This window comes from Lutra lutra, chromosome 8 (genome assembly GCF_902655055.1).
Source record: "Lutra lutra chromosome 8, mLutLut1.2, whole genome shotgun sequence".
Lineage (NCBI taxonomy): Eukaryota > Metazoa > Chordata > Mammalia > Carnivora > Mustelidae > Lutra > Lutra lutra.
In genome coordinates, this window is record NC_062285.1 from 42571964 (window position 1) to 42593058 (window position 21095).

Genomic DNA, 21095 nt, shown 5'->3' on the forward strand with positions numbered 1-21095 from the left:
AGAGTGGGAGAACATTGCTGACTCCTAGATGCCTCCCCACTGAAGGCCTGTGCCTTCCTGCTCCTTATGACAAGCGTTCCCACCCACAGCCCAGGGGCCAAACTCAGCCTGAGAGTCAAGAGGCAGCAAAACCCTCAGGCACCTAAGAGACTGGCCCTATGCTCCCCTGGACATGTGAAGAGACAGCAAATGCAAGGGAGACAGCCAGCAAGGCCACTGCTAGTATCTTCACCCACCGGCCCTAGGCCAGCTGACTTCCATAGCTGGTTCCTCTCTGCCAGGCTCTGCCAGGCCCACTGTCATTACCACTGAGGTACTGGGCTTGAACTCAAGAAGGCCACATGCGGAGACAGAGGGAAGGCAAGAAGGGAACTGGGAGACAGGAGGGTTGAAACCGAACCGGGACAAGATAAAAAGTAAAGCCAGAATTCTACTTGGTCTTTTTTTGTTTTTTTTCCATTCTCCTTTATTCCATAAACACCTAGTTCCAAGTTGCACAAATCAAAAAATAAAGGTAGAGAAAGGTGTAGGGAAGATTTCTGTGATGTGCAGGGGGTGAGAAGGGAGGAAAGGTTGGGAGCCAGTCCTCTCCCTCCACACACAGCCCCGAATGCGGGTTATGGCCCCTGCAGGGGGATCTGAGGAGGAGGTGGCAAAAGACCCAGGGTAGCTGAGGGATGGAGGAAGCCCCTAAACCCAGAGCTCACCCCAAAAGCCCCTTCAATGCATGACAAGGGTAGAATGGGGAAGGTGAGGAGGTTCAAAGATGGAGCAGCAAAATGAAAAATCAAGTTAGCAGATAGAGGAGAAGTGGAGTCCTCATGGTAGGGGATTAAAGAAGGAAAAAGTAGGTAAAGGGGGCAGTGAAAGGTTCTCCCTGAGACCCCCAGGGAGAGGTGGGGGCCAGCTTGCCTGTTAATTTAATATTAAATTGGGAGTGGGAGTTGGGAGAGGAAAATGTTATTCCAGGGGACGATTTCTCAGCCTCTCAGCCTGTACCTGGAAGGGGAAGAGAGAAGAGCACAGGTCAAAAGAAAGACAAATATAAAAGTGGGGAGTTGCGTTTAATCCCCTCTTCCAGGGACAGCATTCTTCTCTTTCCAAACCAAAGAAAACTTATACCACCAAAAGGTGGCATCTGCTGGGCACATGGACTGCTGCCTCCTCATGGCAGAGGCCTGGGCACAGGTCCACTCCTCAACCCCCCTCCGTGCTCCACACCTCACCTACTCCTCCCCCTCAGTACTTACAAGAGAGGCTGAGGGCCTAGGGCCCTCACCAGTCATAGCGGCGGGACTGTCGGGAGGGGGAGTCGTCAGGTCCCTGTATAGCCAGGCGGGGAGGCCCCTCAGCCCTTCGTCCCCCACCCCCTGAAGCCTCATGCCGCCGGAATTCCAGAGGGCGCTGCTGCCGGAACCGGGACGTCTCCCTCCGCCATTCATCATCAAACGCTGCGGCCTCACCTGAAGAGCATAGAGACCAGACGTGACCACTTAAGTATATAGGCTGGCTTCTGGAAGCAGATACAAGAGTGAGCCACAGCCTTCTAAGATGAAGAAACAGGGCAAAGCCTGGAAAGTATTATGCGTGGGGATGTGTTGAGGAAGAGCAGCAATTTCTTTTCTTAGTATCTGGTTCCACTAGCTAACAATATGGTTCCACTAGCTAAGAGCCAACAGTGATTCCAATATGGAAGCCACCAGCAGCCCAGAGGTATGACTACTGAAGAAAGAAATTAGGAAAGGCACAGTTATTAACCTAAGGAGCATCGTCCCAAGCACACAGTAAGTATTTAATAAATATCTGTTGACTTGAAAAAAAAAAAGGGGGGGGGGACTGATCCTGACAGATGGCCCCTCCTACTGAGGACAATGCCAGCACCTGACAACAAGGCTCAAGTGAGGTAAGACCAGGGGCCCACCACTAACTTTGCCAAGAAATATCTACAGAGGTAGAGAGAGAAAGTTTGTATCTTCTAGCTCCTAGGAACCAGACCAGGGGCTACTGGGCCAGGAATCAGAAGGATGATGGAGCAGGGAGGAAGACTCACTCTCATCCAGGTTGATATAATCCTGCCTCTCCTCCTGGTCCCCCGTGCGGTGGTTTCGGGAGCGCTGGAGGATGTGAGCCCGGTCTCGGATGTGGTGCCCAATGGACATCTGCTCTAGCCCACTGTCTGAGTCCCGTACAGTCCTCCGAGTCTCCCGGATCTGGGATGAGGCAGAACACGACACACTGAGCCACCCCTTCCAAAGCCCTGGCTACACCAAGCCAGGATAGACAAACCACCCACAACCCAATCCTGAAAAAGGAAGCCAGGCTTTCTGTGTGTCATTCCGTTCTGCCCACTCTGGGAAAGGAAAAGCCCTCCAACTCACCCCGCCTGGAGCCGAGCGCATCTCTGATGTCTCCTGGTAGACCTTCGGGGCCCCATCCCCCGTATTGGAGTAGGAGATGACAGTGGAGGATGAAAAGGTCTGGCAATTGCCTCCAGCTGTCATGTGTTCCTGAGGAGGAAAAGGTACTACAGGACTGAATGGTCCCTCTGAGGAAGGGATCCCACACTTCAGCTGCCTGTTCTTGTCCCCCACTTTCTCATGACACGTGGGAACTGAGAAAATCTCAGGGGTCATCAGCACCCCCCAGATTCTTCAGAGTCCAACAATAAACAAGAGGGACCTGAAGACACGGAGCCCTAATTGCACACTTAAAAGACTGCTGTTGCTGCTTCCTACTCAGGTGTGAGGGCACGTAAGGGAATCCAGTGGCCTCTGGGTTCAGTGACTTCAGCCAGCTTGAGCCTGTCACCATACTTTTCCCTGCCCCTGCCTCCGAGGACTCAAGGGTCATTACTGAGAACAAGACCGCAAAAACATATGGGGCCAGAGCCTCACCATGTTCCCAATCATGTCGTTCATCATCCCAAACATGTCCATGAAGCCACCCGACTGCAGCAAAGAGATGGAAAACAGAGTCAGGAAAGCATAACCAGTGCTCAGATGGTCTCCTTTAGGTACCCGCTAGACAGACACACAGCTACACTTTCCCTGTCTCTTCTTCCTCCACACGGAGCAACTGCTCTGTCTCTTCATTAGCATGACCAGAATATAGAATGTTCTCTTTGTGTTTCCCTTCCTGTATTACGGCTGGCTTCCTCTTCAGTCTCTATGGCTGCTCTGATCCAATTTTCTTTCTCCCGACTGTCCTACTTCCTCCTATCTTTAGGAAGCACACCCAAGTAAATGGACTCCAACCTATAAAAGGATTGGCCATAAAACTAAAGACAACAACAACAAAAGCCATCTTTGTTGGCCCTTCAACTGCATCTCCATCCTCAGAAAGACAAACTTTGCAAGGCAATTACATTCTCCTAACAGGGATGGCTCCTAGAATGCAGGGATCAATAAGTTAGCATCTTTAACCCACAGGACTCCTAGCACACAACAGGCCCAGAGCTTTGCAAACACTCTAAAAAGATTCCAGGGAGCCACATTTGGAAATAACATCGAAGGGTATATAGCATGTCTGAGAATGGAAGGACACGAGGACATCAGGACTCACCATTCCCAGCATCCCAAAGGGGGAGACAGCCCCAGTCTACAGGAAAAGATAAAGAACAAATTAGAGACCACGTCCTCCTCTCTCTCTACAATCCCAAACGGAGCCCATGGCCTCAGTTTTTTTTCATCCTCCTCTCAAAATGGGTTCAGGAAGCCCTTTTGCCAGACCCCCTCCCCCACTCCTAAAAAAGATCACTGCACTTGCTAAGTTGGCTGAAGTGCAAGAAAAATTCAGGACCTTATTAACCACCCCCAGCATTTCCTTGGATCTCAGGCATGTCACAGCACCATTACCTGCATCCTACGGCTGGCAGGTCTGGTCCCAGGCATGTTGCCATCTGTGATGCTGAGGAAGGGGCTATATCCAAAGCCACCTGACAACATTCGGTTCATATGTTGACGGTGAATAGCAAAGGGGTCCCTGTGGAGTGAGTATACCGTGCAGATGGCGGAGGGGCCAAGCAGTCAACACCTTCCTCCCCCACAAAACAGAAAAGTTCTAGGGAAACAGTGGCACAGATGCCTGTTTCCTCTCTGAGTCTGTGCTGGAGTCGAGTATCCAGCTGGTTCCAGCCAATGCCAGCCATGGGAACCCAGATGTCTGTCTGAACTACTTAGAGCCCTGAAGTGGAGTAGGATGAGTGCTCTAGAACAGGAGAGGGAGGGAATACTCACATCAGGAACATGGGATCCTCGGGCTCCACGTCCCTCATGAAGCGGAACATCCTGACTTTAGCTCCAGGGGGCTCCACACTGTAAAGATGCAGAGGTTCAGCTACGCGGACGGAGCCGGGCTTTTGCACAGCCGGCTCCGCATAGAGACTCTCAGAATACTGTCCCTTCCAAATGCTGTAAGCGAGCCGCGCAAACTCCAGTGAGACCCTCTCCGGGTGGTGTTCGACACCACCCTCAAGGGAGAGAAGAGCTCTTCAAACCTCTCAAGGAGGGCCGTGGAAAATTTTTCCAAGCCTCGCAGTTTTCTGCCTCCCCCCGCTCACAGCCATCCTCTCCCCAAAGCCCTGGCCAGAAGCATGTCCCCCCCACCTCCCCCAACGCCACGGTTCCGGATGCGAATCCCGAGGGCTGGCCCTCGCTCCAGCAATGACCCCAGCCACCTCGCCCCCTTCTTCCCCGGCCGCCCGCCTGGCCTCCCCCGGGGCTGGCCTCACTATCCCCATCGCCCCAGTCCGCCGATCCCCCGGCCCCCGCCTCCCCGCCGGGCGAGCAGAAGCGGCGGGCCTGGCCTTCTCCCCTCCCCGCATCGCAGGTTCCCAGACCCTGCAGCCCCGCGGGCCCGCTCCCGCCCCGGCCCCGGCCGCCCGCTCTGCTCGAGCCTCACCGGTCCCCGATTCGGGCTCAGCGGCCCATCCGGCCCGTCTAGCCTCTCGGTGCGCTGCAAGATCGGGGGTTGCGGCCCGAGACGCGGGATTGGTCCGGGCTTGCTCTTCTCGGCCTCCCGCGCCGCCTCCTCCCACGGATGCCACCTCCGTACCCCCCCTCGGCCCACGGAGCCCGAACCACGGCCAGGCCCGGACGGAAGTGACGTCACGATGGGACCGCCCGCCCCGGGGCCGGGCCCGCAGAGCTCCGCCCACTGGCGGACGAGGGGAGAGGGCTGGGGCCCGCTCCCGGGGCGGTGGAGTGTGGTTCTGCGGGGTTCTCCGGGGACCAGGGGAGGGGAGGCCTCATCACCAACCGGGATTTGGGCTCTGGACAGGAAGGGGCTCCCTGTGAGGGTGCGGGGAAAGAGCAGGGGCGCCCCTTCCTCGACAGGGACGGGAGGAGGGAGGGCGGTGTGGCACATTCCATTAGGGGAAGCAAGAGGACGGGGGGCAGATTCCCATGAGGGGAGGGGCGGGCTCCCTGTGGGCGACGAGGTGGGGCGGATCCTGGGGGGAACATTAAGCAGATTTTCTACCCGAGCGGCTTGCAGCCCGAGAGGGAGGAAGGGCGGCCGTTCTGCGGGGGAGGTGCTAAGGGCCAGTCCCATCGGGAGGAGGCGCGTTCCAAGCAGGGGCGGGGTCCTCGGAATGACGTAGAGGGGGAGGTGACAGTTCTGTCCCTGTCTAGCTCTGCCTTCGAGAACTCCGGAGGGGCCAAAGAGAATCCAGGTTGGGAGGGCAGGCCGCCAGGTGGCGCTCTTCGGCCAGGCTGGAACTACAGGTCTGCGGGACCGGCGTTGGCGAGGTTCCTGGATCCTTCACTTAGCCTGTGTGAAGGAAGGGTCGTCTGGGCAAAGGTTGTCGTTCTGAAATCGTTTAGTTTAGTGCCAGTCTCTCCCCTTTCTTTTCTCTAACTGCTGTGTCCTTAAGAGCTCCCAGTCCCGCACCGATCTTTCTTGCCTCTAGTCAGGTGGGTAGGTCAAGGGTCTAAAGTTTGGGAGAAGGGGGGAGAGGTCCATTAACCAGGATCACCCGGGGCGGAGCTAAAATCAGACCCAGAAGACTCCAAGGCCAAAGATTGAAACTTTGACATACTAAATGTCTTGCATAAAATCTGGCCCAACTGGAGAGAAGGGCCCTCCCCAGGGTGTCAGGGGAATTTGGACTGTCTACGATGGACTTTAAACCAGACTCATCCAAACTCTAGCTCTCCCTGATTCTTTACTCTGGCTGCTAGCCATATTAGTGCTATGTGGAGCCTGACAATGCCAAAGACTTGTTCCCAATACTTCCCTAGGAGTGAAGAAGGAGGGGGTCCCTGGTGACTCAGGAAAAGATACTGGGAGCAGGGCTTCTCAGGTTTCTTTGGACTTGATCATTATTAAAGAGGGAAAAACAATAGTGGAGACAGAGGGGGAAAGATAATTTAGAAGCTGTCAGACTGGCAAAACCAAACAAAGATAAAGACAGAATAAAAGCAAATTTGCTTTTCATTGATATTTCTGGGAAAGAGACTTAGTAAAATCTTTTCAATTTATTCTCCAGATCCTCTATCTCTGGATATCCCACCCTGCAACTGCCCCTTTTCCTCTTGCCTCAAAGGCAGTATGACACATGACCAGGTATTCTCTCAGAGTTCTGTGGCCCAGACTTAACTAGTGTGGTCCCTCACCTTTCAGCTTTTCCCTTCTCATTCAATTATGTCCAGCCTTCACAGAATTGGATAGGGGATAGAACTTAACTTCCGGCCTCCTCCTTTTTTCTTTTTCCATTACCTGGTACTGTCTACCTACTGCCTTTAGATGCCTAGAAACCTTTCTCCTCTTCCTTATAAAACTTAATAATCAGGTATCGGTCATATTTACCTTTGCCTGAGTTTAAATCAGTGTATTACCTCTCCTAGGAGTATTTACAAATTATAACTTAGCTTCTAACTATGTGAGAAAGCTCCAAACCTGGACTTTGTCTGAGATTAAAAAGAAATTCTTGAATAGGTGGGGATGAAGAAGGACCTGGAAGAGCTCATTTCCAGAGTCCCCAGAGACATGCCACATAGGCAACTATCTACTCCAAAAATGGAAGGAATGTAATTTTACAAGTACCTTTTTTGTCCCCCACAACCAGAGTTTGTGTCTGTCTCCCTTCTCCCTTCCCTTCCCTGTCCCTCCCTTCCATTCCTTTCCTCCCTTTTCCCTCCTTCCTTCCTTCTTTCCTTCCTTCCTTCCCCCCCTTCCACCCTTCCTTCCTCCCTTCCTCCCTTTTCTTCCCTTCCCTTCCCTTCCTTCCTTCTCTGTCCAGTGAACTCTGAAGAACAGAAATTTCTCTGTCACTGGAGTGTTCTTTATATGATAAGATGTAGGAGGGACAGTGGGCCCTGCCAGGAGTGAGGTTTAGCACAAGTAGGATAGCATTTGGGGAAGGAAGAGAAACAATGTGGTTCTTATACTTATACTTGCTGCTCTGTCTGATGGAGCCACAGTCAGAAAGTCCTTTGAGAGCAGAGCTGGGCCAGGAAAGGGACCCTCTTTAGATGAAGGTCATACATTTGGGGCATTCCCAGGACAGTAGGATATTGGAACAGAGTGGGGCTGGGACAATGATGTGTGAGTTAGGGAAGACTGGATTTCCTGCCTGAAGAGCCAAAGTGAATGGGTGTGACTGAGTGTGTGTGTGTGTGTGTGTGTGTGTGTATGTATGTGTGTCATATAGCATATGACTTGGGGAAAAGAGAAAAAGCCTGAAAATTAGTGCTAAGTTGCCATAGATAGAGTTGTACTGTGGACATCAGGTCAGAGTAAGATTAAAAAGTGATTCGAGCATTTTTTTTAAATCAACTTTTCAGTTTGTTTTCATCTCCATATCCATTCAACAAATATTGAATGCCATCGTGTGTCAGATAAAATTCCTGGCTCTGGAAATACAGTAGTGACACAGACAAAAATAAAGCACGGGAGAAGGGGGACAGATGAATAAGCAAGTAGTTGGGAAATGGTGGTTGCTTTTTAGGGTAACTAGGAAGTCCTAAATGATCAAATGACATTGAAGCAGGGACCTAACAAGCTCAGGAAAGCTGAGGTGAGAGCATTCTGGGCAGAGGAAACAGTAAGTGCAAAGGCCCTGAGGCAGAAGTATGCTTAGTATATTCAACACAGAAGCCAGTGTGCCTAGACTGATGTGAATGAAAGGAAGAGCAGTAGTAAGAGACAAGGTCACAGAGAAAGAAGAAGCTGTATCATGTGGCACTTTGTAAGACCTATAGAAGAATCCCTCTGGCTCTTGTATGGAGAACAGACTATTGGGGGGACAACAGCAGAAACAGAAAGACCATTAGCATGCTGTTGCCATAATCCAGGTGAGACCCTGTGATGTCTTAAGAGTAGATTCGAAACAGCAGAGGAAGAGGAGTGGTCAGATTCTAGATAGATTTTGAAGATGGGGCCAACAGAATTGGCTGATGGATGGATGTGGTATGATGGAGAAGAGTCAAGAATGACTCCCAGATTTTTTTGACCTGGGCACCTGAATGAGAAAGAAATGACCATCCTGCTTGCTGCACTGACTGAGAATAGACAAGTATTGGTTTAAGAATATACTGAAATTGTGTCTAGCTGTAAGATCCTGACCACGTGGATACACAGGGTGACTAACCCAGACGGTCTTACCTTCAGCAGCTGACTAGCCCAAGTAGGCTGAGATGTAGAAATAAGTGAATTCCATAGGCAGTTTGACCACAAGATATTAGTTGTTAGACCATCTTGAGTGGATATGCTAATGTGAACGGTCAGCTTAGAATTTGAAGGGTTTTGTTTTTTAAAATTATTTATTTATTTATTTGACAGGGAGAGAGATAGCAAGAGCAGGAACACAAGCAGGGGGCAGAGGAGAGGAAGAAGCAGGCTTCCCGCTGGGCAGGGAGCCCCATGTGGGGCTCGATACCAGGACCCTAGGACCATGCCCCGATCCAAAGGCAGACACTTAACAACTGAGCTACCCAGAGGCCCCGAATTTGAAATTTTCAGTCTTAAGAACTTCCTATTGTCTGATCTTTTCAAGAAGATATCCAGAAGGAGGCAGAACACCTTGTGATTAACATGGACATCAAGGGCTGAAGTTTGAGCTACATGTATGACAGTTTTTATCAAGATCTACTGAGCTTTTACTCTGTGCCAGATGTGGTGCTAGGGGCTGGAGATAATAAGGCAAGGAAGATGTGGTCTCTGCCCTGGCAATTTCACAGCCTAGTGAGGGGGGCAACATGGAATTGATTATAATCCTGTGATGAAGGCTGCGGTAGAAAGATGTATATTAAGAGGGCAAAAGCCATTCAGAAGAGGGAGTGTGACCTGGGGACAGGGGTAGGGAAGCCAGGAGACCATTCCAAGCAGGAAATGTGATCAGTGCAAAGGCACAGAGGTATGCTCCATTCGGGAAGAATTGGAAGGAGTAGAAGAACTGATGAAGCAAAACTTTTGAGGGAACAGTGCTGAGAGAGAAGGGTACATAGGTTAGGTTTAAAGGGACCAGTCCTTAAAGGGCCCTATTTTCTTCTGGACTTCATCCTATAGGCCTAGGGAAGATATCAAAAGGCTTTATATAGGGAAATGGCAATAGTCGGTTTGTATTTTATTTTATTTATTCTTCAGTTGATTTGTATTTTAGGTAGAAAGTCAGTTTATGCATTTCAGGAAACATTTTTGAGCTTCTGCTGTATGCCAGGTAGGGAGGTGAGTGCTGAAGATACACAAATTCTTTTTTTTTTTTTCTATTTATTTATTTGACAGAGAGAGATCACAAGTAGACGGAGAGGCAGGCAGAGAGAGAGAGAGAGGGAAGCAGGCTCCCCGCCGAGCAGAGAGCCGGATGCGGGGCTCGATCCCAGGACCCTGGGATCATGACCTGAGCCGAAGGCAGCGGCTCAACCCACTGAGCCACCCAGAAGATACACAAATTCTTAAAGTATGGTCAAAAACCCTAATGGAGGAAGTCAGCACATGATCTTGACCCCTGGAGCAGAGACAGGACTGAGTTTGGACAGAAGGGGAGGCACTCCAGGAATCTTTAGAAAGTGGAGGAGCTGGGGAGGGAAAGAAAAGGTGGTCTTGGATGACCCCCTGGCAGGAATGAATGGGTGGAGGACAGTACCTTTAACTGAACTAGAAAGCAAGAGAATCTCAGTGGGATCATGCAGGGTTTAAGGAGCTCCAGAGGACTGAGGGATTGATGACCAGAAGGGAGACTATGAAGAGTAAGAACAGGACCTCTGAGACCAGTCACCTGGGAGGGTTAAGGCACCGCTATCATTGCCTCCTCCTGGTTCCTGGGTCCTCCCTCCCATCTTTTACCCTGTGGGCAAAAGGAGTCTCTAGCTGTCACTTCCATAACATTTCCCCTAGACTTTTCTAGACTTGTCATTTCTACTCTCTGTACTCTACCTCAGGCACATCGTCTGTTTAACCTGTAAAAGTGTGGGAACCCTGAATAGACTTGCACCGACGGTAAAGTGTATGACAACAGCCCAGATGACCTTCAGCATGGCAGCCAGAGTTGCTCTCACCATTCTACCTATGGAACACTGGGGATGGAGAAGGGCATGAAGGTGGATGAACAAGAGACAGTTTACGGCTGAGGTATAAAGTGGTACTGTCCAATATGGCGGCCACTAGCCATAGGTGGCTATTTAAATGTAATTAAAATTAAATAACCTTAAGAAATGCAGTTCCTTATCTTCAGGAGCCACATTTCAAGTTCATAACCACATGTGGCTAGTGACCACTGTATTGGAAAGTGCAGATATAGAACACTTCCATGATCACAGTAAATTTTATTGGGCAGGGGCACCTGGGTGGCTCAGTGGGTTAAGCCTCTGCCTTCCACTCAGGTCATGATCTCAGGGTCCTGGGATCAAGCCCCACATCAGGCTCTCTGGTCAGCAGGGAGCCTGCTTCCCCTTCTCTCTCTGCCTACTTGCGATCTCTCTGTCAAATAAATAAAAAAATCTTAAAAAAAAAAAAAGTAAATGTATTTCTTAAAAAAAAAAAAAAATTATTGGGCAGACCCAGAAACTATCTATAAATGTATCTTCCTTCCGGACTTTTCTGAAGGCCTGTGAAGGCTTTCTGAAAAGCGTAGGCAAGGAGGAGAAACAGAAAGGAGGGCAGTAGAGGGTTGGGCAGTGGCAACTATGCTTGGTCTAAAAGTGAAGGAGGTCAGGAAGAGGGCAGGGAGAATTACAAAGCCAATCAGAAAATCTGGAGGAGATGTAGGATGGTAAAACCAATTCTTCTAGCTGGAGAGAACATTCATGGGGAAGTAGGAAAGCCACACAACTTTTGGTTGTGAGGATGATGGCATAAAAGACAGCAGCCGCCAGGACATCAGTAGTTAGAAGATTCCAAGTCAGAGAGAAGCCTACTCAAAGAAAGAAGGTTGAGAGGGCTCTGAGAATGAGTCCAAAATGGTGTGTCAGGGCTAGGAAGTCAATGATTTATTGAGCTCTTCCTCTTTGGTACCTAGCATCATGCTAGGTATTTGGCACAGGAGGAGACAATCGGTAAGGGCAGAGGAACAGGGTGGAGGAACGAAGGGAGCCTATTCTGAGTTGGGAACAATGGGTAAGGATTTGTAAAATCAGGAGAGATCCAGGAGACATTCTAGAAAAGTGTACCCATGGAGACAGTGTTCTATCTGCTTAGTAGAAAGAGTGCTGGATGCGTGTCCCTTTCCAAAGGACTTTTTTTTTAATTTTTAAAAAAGATTTTATTTATTTGAGAGAGAGAGAGAGCGAGAGAGCCCACAAGCAGAGGGAGTGGCAGAGGGAGAGGGAGAAGCAGATTCCCTGCTGAGCAGGGAGCCCAATGTGGGCTCCATCCCCTGACCCGGATATCATGACCAGAGCTGAAGTCAGAGGCTTAACCAACTGAGCCACCCAGGAGCCCCTGCATGTCCCTATTCTGGCTGTACTTTGAGCTCTCCACATCTATTCCTTGAGGGGAGGGACCATCTCTTTTTCAGCTTTGTGTCTCCATCACAGAGCACAGTGTCTGACACCAAGGAGGAACCCCCAAGTTTGGTTTGTTTGTTTGTTTTTAAGATTTTATTTATTTATTTGACAGAGAGAGAGATCACAAGTAGGCAGAGAGGCAGGCAGAGAGAGAGAGAAGGAAGCAGGCTCCCTGCCGAGCAGAGAGCCTGATGTGGGGCTCAATGTGGGGCTTGATCCCAGGGCTCTGAGATCATGACCAGAGCCGAAGGCAGAGGCTTAAACCCACTGAGCCACCCAGGTGCCCCGTGAAGAGGCTTTCTTAAGGAACATTCCTGCAGGCAACAAACATGATCAAACCTAGGCTGGTTTAGGTCTCTCTCTAGGAGTCCCTCTCAACTCTCCACTGACTTGAGTTTTGAAACCATTAAAAAAAGAAAAGAAAAAAAGGGAAAGTAAGGAAAAGAAAATGAGTTATACTGCAACTGGAATGGGGATAAAAAAGTACAGTGAGGAGTGGGGAGGTTCAACTTTCAGGTTTCTGTTGTCTAATGACCCCAAGGATTACCAGGCCTTCCTTAGCACTTAACTTATTAGAGAAACAGGCAAGCTGAAAAAAGTCAGGAAGCTGGAGACAAGCAAGAATTAAGAATCAGATGGCAAGACTTTGAACTGAACACCTTTCACACAGTAACGACGTAAATCTCTAGGATGTCAGGCCAGCAGCCATGGTTTCCAGAGGGCTCATGCCTCCCTTGTTCTCACCTGGCTTCCTTTTTCCCACCTCCAGAAAATGTGTAAGAAGCGGGTTTCCCCATTCAGCTAGTGGGAGAAATTCTCAGTTGGACTGAGGAGTAGTGGAACTCTAGGAATAGGCAAGCCTCTACAAGGCCTCAGACGTAGTTCTCTGGAAGGAGCAAACACTAGCTGGCACCACTTAACACCACTGGCCCCAGAGGCTCAGAGACTAACCCTAAGAACTATGGGGTTAGGCTTTCAGCATCCCACTTGCTCCAGATTCATCCCAAGTTCCACTTCTAGCTTCTTTCTCATGAAGCCAAGACGTCAGGAGGCCGGGTCTGCTGTCCAACCAGACAGGAAAGGATAAGAGATGCTTCTCGCCTGCAGGAAGGGAATTAGATCTAGGCTTTCTACTTCCTGGATCTTTTTCCTGTGGTCCCTGGGGACCCTAGTGTCCAAACTCTTAGATTCTCAAGGCACTCCCTTGGGCCTTGGGGCAAGATTCCCATTCTCTGCCTCTCCATCTCCCTGGAATTTTCCACTGCAGCTGTCTCGGCTCCCAGACACCCCTCCCTGGGCAAAATTCCCGGCTCCCTCCGCCTCCCTTTCCTAATCACACCTCATTCCCACCCCCAGCCCAGAGGCCCAGCCCACAGTCCGGCCCACTCCCCACACTAACCCCGGTGGTTCCAGTTAGAGAAATGGGAGGCCAGGCCCCTATTCGAGGGTGACAGGGAGGGTCCCAGGCTCTCTCCAGGGCGGGGAGAAAGGACAGTGGAGGGGCTGGTCCCCTGTGGGGCTGGAGTGGGGGGGAGTGGCCCTCCTCAAATCCCCATATAAGGCAGGGCAAGCAGTTAGACTCCTGGATTGGCTGATTCAAATGAGCATTCCACCTGGCAACAGGATTTCTATTGGTTCTCAGGGAAAATAGGAGGAAGGTGGATGGAGGTTGTTGGTGGCGGTGATTGGAGGGGGGGGAGGGGATTGGAGGTGACCGGAGTGGGGGGCGGTTACCAGGGCAACAGGGTAAGAGCCCAGCAGGGTGTCCGAGACGGCAGGCGGGGCTCGGAGGTGGAGAAGAGGAAGAGGAAAGGAGGGTGGGAGGGAGAGGAAAGAGAGTGCCCGGAGGGAGCGAGACAGGGAGACTGGGTGGGGGGTAAAGGAGAGGGGAGAGGGAGAGAAATGAAGCAGGAGAGTACAGAGATTGAGAGGGTCAGAGATCGCCAAAGACATCAGTGAGTGAGTCAGAGAAACGGTCTGAGATAGAGATGGGACGGTCTTACAGAAAGATGATCCGAGTCCGGCAAGGAAAAACCTGGGTGGGGCTCCAAGATTTTTGAGGAGATGGAGACTGAGAAACTGATGGGAAGAGTGAGAAAGAGAAATTGGGAGGTGTGTACACTGTAGACCAAAAGATGGTATATTTAAGCACTCAGATACCAAATGATGATGATTGGTCAGTGTCTTTCTTATTAAGAAAATGAAAAGACAATGATAATGATAGACAAATACAGAAGTGTGCACACACCAAGGATATCTTTTTCCAAACCCTAGCCTTCCACTCCATCCACCTTCCTGACCGTTAATACATCCAGCTCCTGAAACCCCCAAGCTTCTCAAAATGATCCAAAGATACCAAGACTGCGGGCCAGGAACTGAGGATGAGTGGAAGGGGGTGGGGCTGGAACTCCAGGCCTGAACGCCTTGCAAAGGAGGCAAATACAATCCAGAAAGGCTGGGGAAGATGGCAGCAGAGGAAAAAGAAAAGCAAATTGAAAATGTAAACCAATCAGGACCTGAAGAGAGAAGTTGGGGGAATCACCAAGGGTACAGGGCCAGGTGATAGACTCAGATGAGACAGGAACAGTGTGGTCCGGGACAGGGGGAAAGGGAGATCAGAGATGGAAGGGAAGAAGAGGGGAATGAGAAGCAGGGAAAAGGCTACACAAGTATGAGAGATGTGAGGGATAAATGGTTGTGAGGGAGGGGTCTGGGTCAAGGTGAATGAGCTGGGATGAAGAGAAAAAGACCAGGCAAAGACAAGTGAGATGAGATGGGTGGAATCGGAGAGGTCCAACATGGAAGAGAAGGAAGGAGCCTGGAGGGCCTCTGACTCCTCTAGATCTCCAGAAAGATCCAGGAAGGGCGGAACCCAGTAGGGTTCACAAAAGTCAGCCTCCAGCCGGGACAGAGCGTGGACTGCCCTTTTGGCCCTCCCATCCCCTCTTAAGGCCACCCAGAGAAAGGAGATGCAAGACGAGAGGGGAAAGCCAGCGTGATGTGGAAGTAGCTCCGCCACCCTCTTCCTCTTCTTTAAGCTTTTGGTTTCTCAAATACCTGCCCGGCCTTTCCATCTGCTTCTCCCACCCCAACCCTTGGCAAAATCTCAGGGTTTCTTGGGAGGTGAGGGGGAGGGTCAGAAGGATTCTGGCCATCCCTCCAGTCCGCCCCCAAAAGACAGACTCCACATTCGCAAGCAGTAGGTCGGGATTCGGAGAGGTCCCTCCCCGCAGGAACCCCACCCCTTCCCACCTCCTCGCCCCACTCCTTTCTCCGAGACCGTCAGTCTCTCCATTTCCCCCTTCTGGTCCTGTCCTCCCTCCCGCCTCTCGCGCGCTCCCTCCCCTCGCTTTCATCCTCCTATCCCCACCTCGCCAACCTCCGCTTTCATCCCCCTCCCCTCTCTTCTCCTCCCTGCTCCCGCCAGCCCCACCCCTGGGAAGCCCCTCCCGTCGGGCAGCGCCGCCTTTATAAGCGGGTTCCCTGCCCGGGGGCGGCAGCGGCTGGTCGGCGGCAGCTCTGCTGGTGCGGGGGCGGCGAGCCGAGGACCTAGCGACCGCGGCCGGAGCGCGCCGGCCACCGCCCGCACCGCCCTTCCGCCCGCCCTCCGGACGGCCGCAGCCCTGCGGGTCTCTGTTCCAGACCCACCCCCGCCCCACCCCGCGCGCCTCTGCCGCCTCTTCCAGAGACCCAGCTTGCTGAGCGGCCGCCGCTGCCGCTGTCGCCGCCGCCGCCGTCACCGCGCCAGGTTCCGGCCGCGGCCACCCTCCGCCGTCCAGGGCCCCTCCGTCCCGGCCCCGGGACCCCGGCTCCCCGCCAGCCCCGGCCCCGGCACCATGTCGGAGAAGAGCGTGGAGGCAGCGGCCGAGTTGAGCGCCAAGGTACGGGCGGGGACGGCGGCGGCCCGGACCCCGCGCGACCCCCGGGCTCCGCGCGGTCTTGCGCCCCACGCCGCCCCCGACGGCCCCAAGCTGCCCCGGCGCCGGGTCCCGGTGGACCCCTCTCCGCCCTCCCCCCCACTCCCCTGCCCGGCGCTGCCTACCCGGCTTCGCGCGGCTCCCGCCAGCGCCCTCTAGCTTCCTAAGCGCTACACGCCGCCGCTCCGGCCTCGCCGCTCGGCGGTCGCCCGGCCCCAGCCGCCGTCCCCACCCCTCTCCGGCTCCGGCTCGCGCGCCTCTACCCCGTCCGCTTCCCGTCGGAGCGCGCCGCGGCTCACTTTACCGTGCCCCTCCCCCGCTGCCTCTCTTCGCGCCCCCTTTCCCCGTCTCTCCTTCCAGTCTGACCTCACCTTTCCTCCGCTAAGCGGTTTGAGATCCTCCAGAGTAAACAGGACTCTCCCGGGAGGCTGCTGCTCTCGGGCCCCTCCCCTCGAGGCCCGACTGCCTCTTGCTTCTCTCCTCGGACGGCTAGTGTCTCTGTCTGTCTTCTCCTCTCCTTTTCTTCCGTCTGTATCCATTTCTTCCCCCTATTGGCCTTCAGCTCTCTTTTCTCTCCATAGCCCCCTCCAGCCTCTCCCCCCTCCCCAACACAGACAGACTTAAAGAGTCTTGGATTCCTAAAAATCATGAAGGGAGGCGGGAATAGCCTTCGAGAAAGCTGAAGCTCAGCGTTGCAAGACAGTGCTTCGAGCCGTCCTTGTTCACATCGGCTCCCTTTCCTGGCCCCATCCCTTTACCCTTGCCTCGCTTCCAGCCTTCCTCTAATTTCCCTAGGGAACCTGCTGAGTGTCGCTTTGGGAAATTAATTCGGCCAGCGTTTGGGGGCTGGGAGCCCGACTTGTATGGGGTGTGGGGGGGTTGGTTGTTGAGGAGGTCACAGAGGGCTCCTAGAGGCCCCCAAAGTGAAAGGGGGCCACCAGTGGGTTTAAAGGCAGTGGCAGCGAGGGGCTACGTGTGAAAGCTGATAAGGTGTGCCGTGGGGCCCTCCGGTGGGCTGTGCGGTGGCATGTGACTCCGCTGAGTAGGTGTCTTTGTATGTCTGAAATCCAGCGAGTGTGTGGGACTGCCCGTGTCAGTTACATGTGTGCATGTGGAGACGCGGATGTGCTGGAGCCATGTTGCTGCTTTGTGAGTGCCGAGTGGCTCCCCTGTGCTCTAGTGTGTCTCAGGAGTGTGTGCCAGAATGCCCAGACCCAGGCCATGTGTCTCCGGATCTCATGGGCCCTACTCTGTAGCTGCGTGTGTGAATTGGTGTCAGCCTGTGTCAGTGTGTGTGCTTGTGTTGAGTAAATGAGGCCAGAGAGCTGCTTAGCACAAGACCTAGGTCACATACTCTCCTGGAAAAGGGATCATGGAAGGACAGTGACCAGAAGGACAGGACAGGGGAGGAGAGGGCCCGGCCCCTTGGACTTTGGTCTCCAGTAGTCTCCCTCCCTCCCTTCCTAGAATTCTCCCTCCCTCCCTCTGTCTGGGCAGCCCAGATGGGAAACTCAGGCCAGGGGAGCATAGACCGACCTGGTGCTGGGGCCCCTGGAGAGAAGCCGACCAGCCAGCCCCCGGCTCTCCAGGCCCAGGAAAGGCCCAGGATGCCGGGGAAAGCCCACCAGGTGGTAGAGATGCCCTGTCAACCATGGGGCAAAGAAATGAGGACGGGGAAGTGGCAGGAAGAAACCGAGCTGGAGTGAGAGGGTCTGGTGTCCTGTTTTCCTCTTAGAGGGAGAAGGGAATTGAGTGTCCCTCCAGGTCAGCCGTTCTGCACCAACCCCTACTGCTGTCCCTGATCCTGGTCCAGAAAGGACACACCCTCCAGGGTGATCTACTCACACAGAAAACTTCCATCCACATGGAATCAGATACACAGAGTTGTACGCCAACACCAGATCAGATCACACAGGGACACCCACAGCTGATCAGTGCCTGCCATGGGCAGTTGGGGAGGGTTGGGGGGGGGAAAGAGGACTGGAATCTAAACTGGAAGACACTGGGTGGTATCCAGAGAGAAGGGACTCAGGAGCATCTCCATCTGTCACCCCAGAAGGGGATGTTAAATGTGCGCCTGCTGGGCTCCGGGGGGGATGAAGGAGGGAGGGTATCCCAGACAGGTATCTTCAGTCTCATCTCAGCCCAGCCCAGACACAGACCTTGTCTCTCTTCATCTACCATGTCCAGTACCCTCTCCCTTCCACATTTCCTTTATCTTCCTTTACCGACATTGCCCCTGGAAATGGTCACTTCTACCCCTTCACCACACCAGTGCCGGCGCCAGAGGCACAGCACACCACACCACCCGCCAGGTGTAGGGAGGAAGAAACTACTCGAACTGGTTTGAAGTAGGTGTGCGTCTTGCTGGGGGTGCTCTCCCTGTTTCCGTGGTGTTTGGCCACGGAGGAGCCTGAGGAGTAGGGGGACACATGGACAGAGAAACAAAGGCATTCAAGGAGCCTGAGGGGGAAGCTGGGAGGAATGCCCAGGAGAGAGTACTCAGGAAAAGGCCCCAGAGGTAGACAAAAGGCAGAGCAGGGCAGGCAGCGGGAGGGGGCAGGCCAGGAAGGCGGAGGGCCCTCAAGAGGGGGTGGGGCATCAGGGCTGCAGCAGATGGAGGGGATTTGCTTTGCTGAGCTGAACTCTTCAGCCGGTGAGATTTTGGAGAACTTGATGGGAGTGAAGAGCAGTTACCTCGGCCATCCATTCCTCTGTTTTCATCACTCTCCCTCCTCCCTTGAGTCTTTGGGCAGGTGTCCGGTCCCAGCCCCCTCGTGGCCTTGAGGATCCTGGGACCTCTGTTTTGCCTGTAAGCTACTGTAGCCAACTCCTTCATTCTCCTAGTCCTCTAAGCTCACTGCAGCAGGAGAACGGGGCGAGAGGGACCGGCTGCAGCTCATATGTGGTGAGAGGAAGGTGACCTCTTTCTCTCTTGCAGGACCTGAAGGAGAAGAAAGAGAAGGTGGAGGAGAAAGCCAGCCGAAAAGAGCGAAAGAAAGAAGTGGTGGAGGTGCCGAGGGGTCGGAGAGGTTGGGGGAAGAGACTCGGGGCTCCCCTCCACTTCCCTGGGGTTGGGGGGCAGCTGGGTCCTGCCTTGGCTCTGGCCCCTCCCAACCCTTCCTGCCCCACCCTTGGCCCCTCCAGACGCCCCTGCCCTTGGTGGTGGTGGAGGCACCCAGCAGCCTGACGCTGCTCCCTCTCCCCTCTCTCTGTCCTCACAGGAGGAGGAGAACGGAGCTGAGGAGGAAGAAGAAGAAACTGCTGAGGACGGAGAGGAGGAGGATGAAGGGGAAGAAGAAGGTGGGGAGGGGCAGGGAAGGCTGGGCTCAAAGGAACTGAGTCAGGGTGGGTTTGAAGACCTGAAGCAGGGCTGAGGGCAACCACAGGGGGTCTGTGCCAGAGCTTCCTGCCCTTCCCCAATGACCCATTTCTGGCTCCTCAGATGAGGAAGAAGAAGAAGATGACGACGAAGGGCCCGCGCTGAAGAGAGCTGCTGAAGAGGAGGTTTGGGCTGGGTTGTGGGGCCTGAGGGGCTGTCAGGGATGCAGCAGGGGCTGGGAGCCCTTTGGACTTGGACCTGGATCCCTGTGGTGTGTGGGGTGGGGCTGGAGCAGGGCAGGGACAGGGGGAGGTCCCGCTCCCGTTTTGCAGCTACCCCAACTCTCCTTCCACAGGATGAAGCGGATCCCAAGCGGCAGAAGACAGAAAATGGGGCGTCGGCATGAGCCCCCTGCCAATGGGCTGGGGGTGGGAGGCCCCTCAGGGCCTGGAGGTGGGGGTGGGAACAGACGAGTGCAGCCACTGTCCACCTGGCTCCTGGCTCTGGACCCTGCACCAGAGCTGCCACCCTCTTTGTCCCCAGCCTTTCTCATGTCCGCCTCTCCAGACACTGCCCCTTCTATCCTCACTCTGCCATTGTTCCACCTCTTGACCTGCTCCATCTGAGCTCCCCAGCTGGTCCCAATTGCTCTTCTTCCTGTCCTTGCTCTCTTCCTCCCTTCCCCCACTCCTCCTGTAGCCTCTCCTTCCTCACCTCTGCATCCCAGCCTCATGTCCTGTCCATCCCTACCCTGCCTGATCCCTGGGTCTCCCTCAGATCCCCTTCTCTCAGACAGCGCCAGGCCGGGGTGGGGCCAGGGTTGGGGCCGAGCCCCACAGCTGCCCCCCTCCTCTCCCCTCCCCTTTTTGTATAATTTAATAAAGAAACGGTCGCGCTTCTGTTTTTAACCTGTCTCCTGCTTTCCGGGGACAGAGGGAGGGGGGTGGCAGACGGCACATTCCATCAGGACCCTTGCCTTCTATAAAAAAGCAGCCAAGCCCTGCTACCAGCCACCACTCAAGAAGACAAGATCAGTGTTCCAGGGGTGGACCCGGAGCCTGCAGCTTCTTTGAGAACTAACTTCTTTCCTGGTTTTGGATTCTTGGGGATGCTCCTCCCCAGCAGAACATACACACTTCCCTGCTAGCCCACACCAGGTCTAGACACTGCTGAGCCCAGTGGAAAGCTACCAGCTCTGTTGTGCTGAACCAGGCAAAGAAGCAGCGTCAGAAACAGGAAGTCCCGCCCCTGAAGTGGGAGAGGGATGAGAGGCCTGGGTCTCAGCCTCCTGGGACCTGGAGAGAGAGTTGTCTGGCATCAAACCTGTCCTCCACCAGGCAGGGAGGAAGTGAGCACTCTGTTGGGCAGGGGAGAAGTCCAGGGCCTCTTGTGGTTCCCAGGTGTGGTACAAGGTCTTCGCACTCAGGCTCCAGCTCTCTGGGCCAGGCTCCTCCGGCTGGGTGGGGTGGGGAGCAAGAGTTCCCCTGTCAGTCAGACTTCCTTCTCTAGTTCTCCGTTTTTCTTGAGTTTGGTCTCTGTTTGAGAATTTCTCCCTATCTCCCTTGCCTTGTTAGTTAAAACCTATGGATCGGGAAAAGCTGCTGAGCACACAGGGGTCTTGAACTGGAGGAGTGTGTGTGGGTGTGATGCACATTGACCCCACCATTCTTCAAGAGGACACGCATAACTCACCCAGAGTCTGGACTACAGAAGCCTTTTGGCTTCATACTCTCTAACTGACCTTGGTCAATTAATCTTTGAGCCTGCCTCAGTTTCTTCATCTGTACAATGAGGGATACATTTCATGAGTTACTGTCTGTAAAGTATCCAATACAGTCTCTCCACCCCATATCTTCACTAGTATATAGTGAAGGCTCATCATAATGTAGCTTTTCTTTTCCGGGGACTTGGGGT

General features: G+C 53.5%; 2 protein-coding genes across 3 annotated transcripts; one reads left to right on the plus strand and one right to left on the minus strand.

Moving 5' to 3' along the window:
* Positions 1 to 427: 427 nt before the first annotated feature.
* On the minus strand, positions 428 to 5040 carry MLF2 (myeloid leukemia factor 2). 2 transcript variants are annotated; one of them, XM_047740163.1, is made up of 9 exons: positions 4900 to 5040; positions 4236 to 4313; positions 3855 to 3981; positions 3562 to 3597; positions 2895 to 2948; positions 2379 to 2507; positions 2051 to 2210; positions 1251 to 1463; positions 429 to 999 (listed from the first exon to the last, which is right to left on the minus strand). In XM_047740163.1, the coding sequence occupies exons 2-8, from the start codon at positions 4283 to 4285 to the stop codon at positions 1276 to 1278; spliced, it is 744 nt and encodes a 247-aa protein (XP_047596119.1). In that variant the 5' UTR covers positions 4286 to 4313; positions 4900 to 5040; the 3' UTR covers positions 429 to 999; positions 1251 to 1275. The 2 variants fall into 2 exon arrangements, with proteins under 2 accessions (XP_047596120.1, XP_047596119.1); XM_047740164.1 differs by lacking the exon at positions 2895 to 2948 and having other exon boundaries at positions 428 to 999.
* Positions 4662 to 20089, plus strand: PTMS (parathymosin). The gene is made up of 6 exons (XM_047741470.1): positions 4662 to 5201; positions 15146 to 15823; positions 18801 to 18872; positions 19084 to 19162; positions 19305 to 19366; positions 19537 to 20089. The coding sequence occupies exons 1-6, from the start codon at positions 4662 to 4664 to the stop codon at positions 19585 to 19587; spliced, it is 1482 nt and encodes a 493-aa protein (XP_047597426.1). The 3' UTR covers positions 19588 to 20089.
* Positions 20090 to 21095: the final 1006 nt, after the last annotated feature.

Excerpts from the sequence above, each read along its gene's own strand:
- MLF2 (XM_047740163.1), bottom strand. The coding sequence starts at position 4,285 with ATGTTCCGCTTCATGAGGGACGTGGAGCCCGAGGATCCCATGTTCCTG. Across the intron at positions 3,982-4,235 it reads GAGGATCCCATGTTCCTGAT|GGACCCCTTTGCTATTCACC; the intron begins GTGAGTATTCCC and ends CTCACTCCACAG. Across the intron at positions 3,598-3,854 it reads CTGCCAGCCGTAGGATGCAG|ACTGGGGCTGTCTCCCCCTT; the intron begins GTAATGGTGCTG and ends CTTTTCCTGTAG.
- PTMS (XM_047741470.1), top strand. The coding sequence starts at position 4,662 with ATGACCCCAGCCACCTCGCCCCCTTCTTCCCCGGCCGCCCGCCTGGCC. Across the intron at positions 5,202-15,145 it reads CCCGCTCCCGGGGCGGTGGA|GTCGGGATTCGGAGAGGTCC; the intron begins GTGTGGTTCTGC and ends CGCAAGCAGTAG. Across the intron at positions 15,824-18,800 it reads CGGCCGAGTTGAGCGCCAAG|GACCTGAAGGAGAAGAAAGA; the intron begins GTACGGGCGGGG and ends TCTCTCTTGCAG.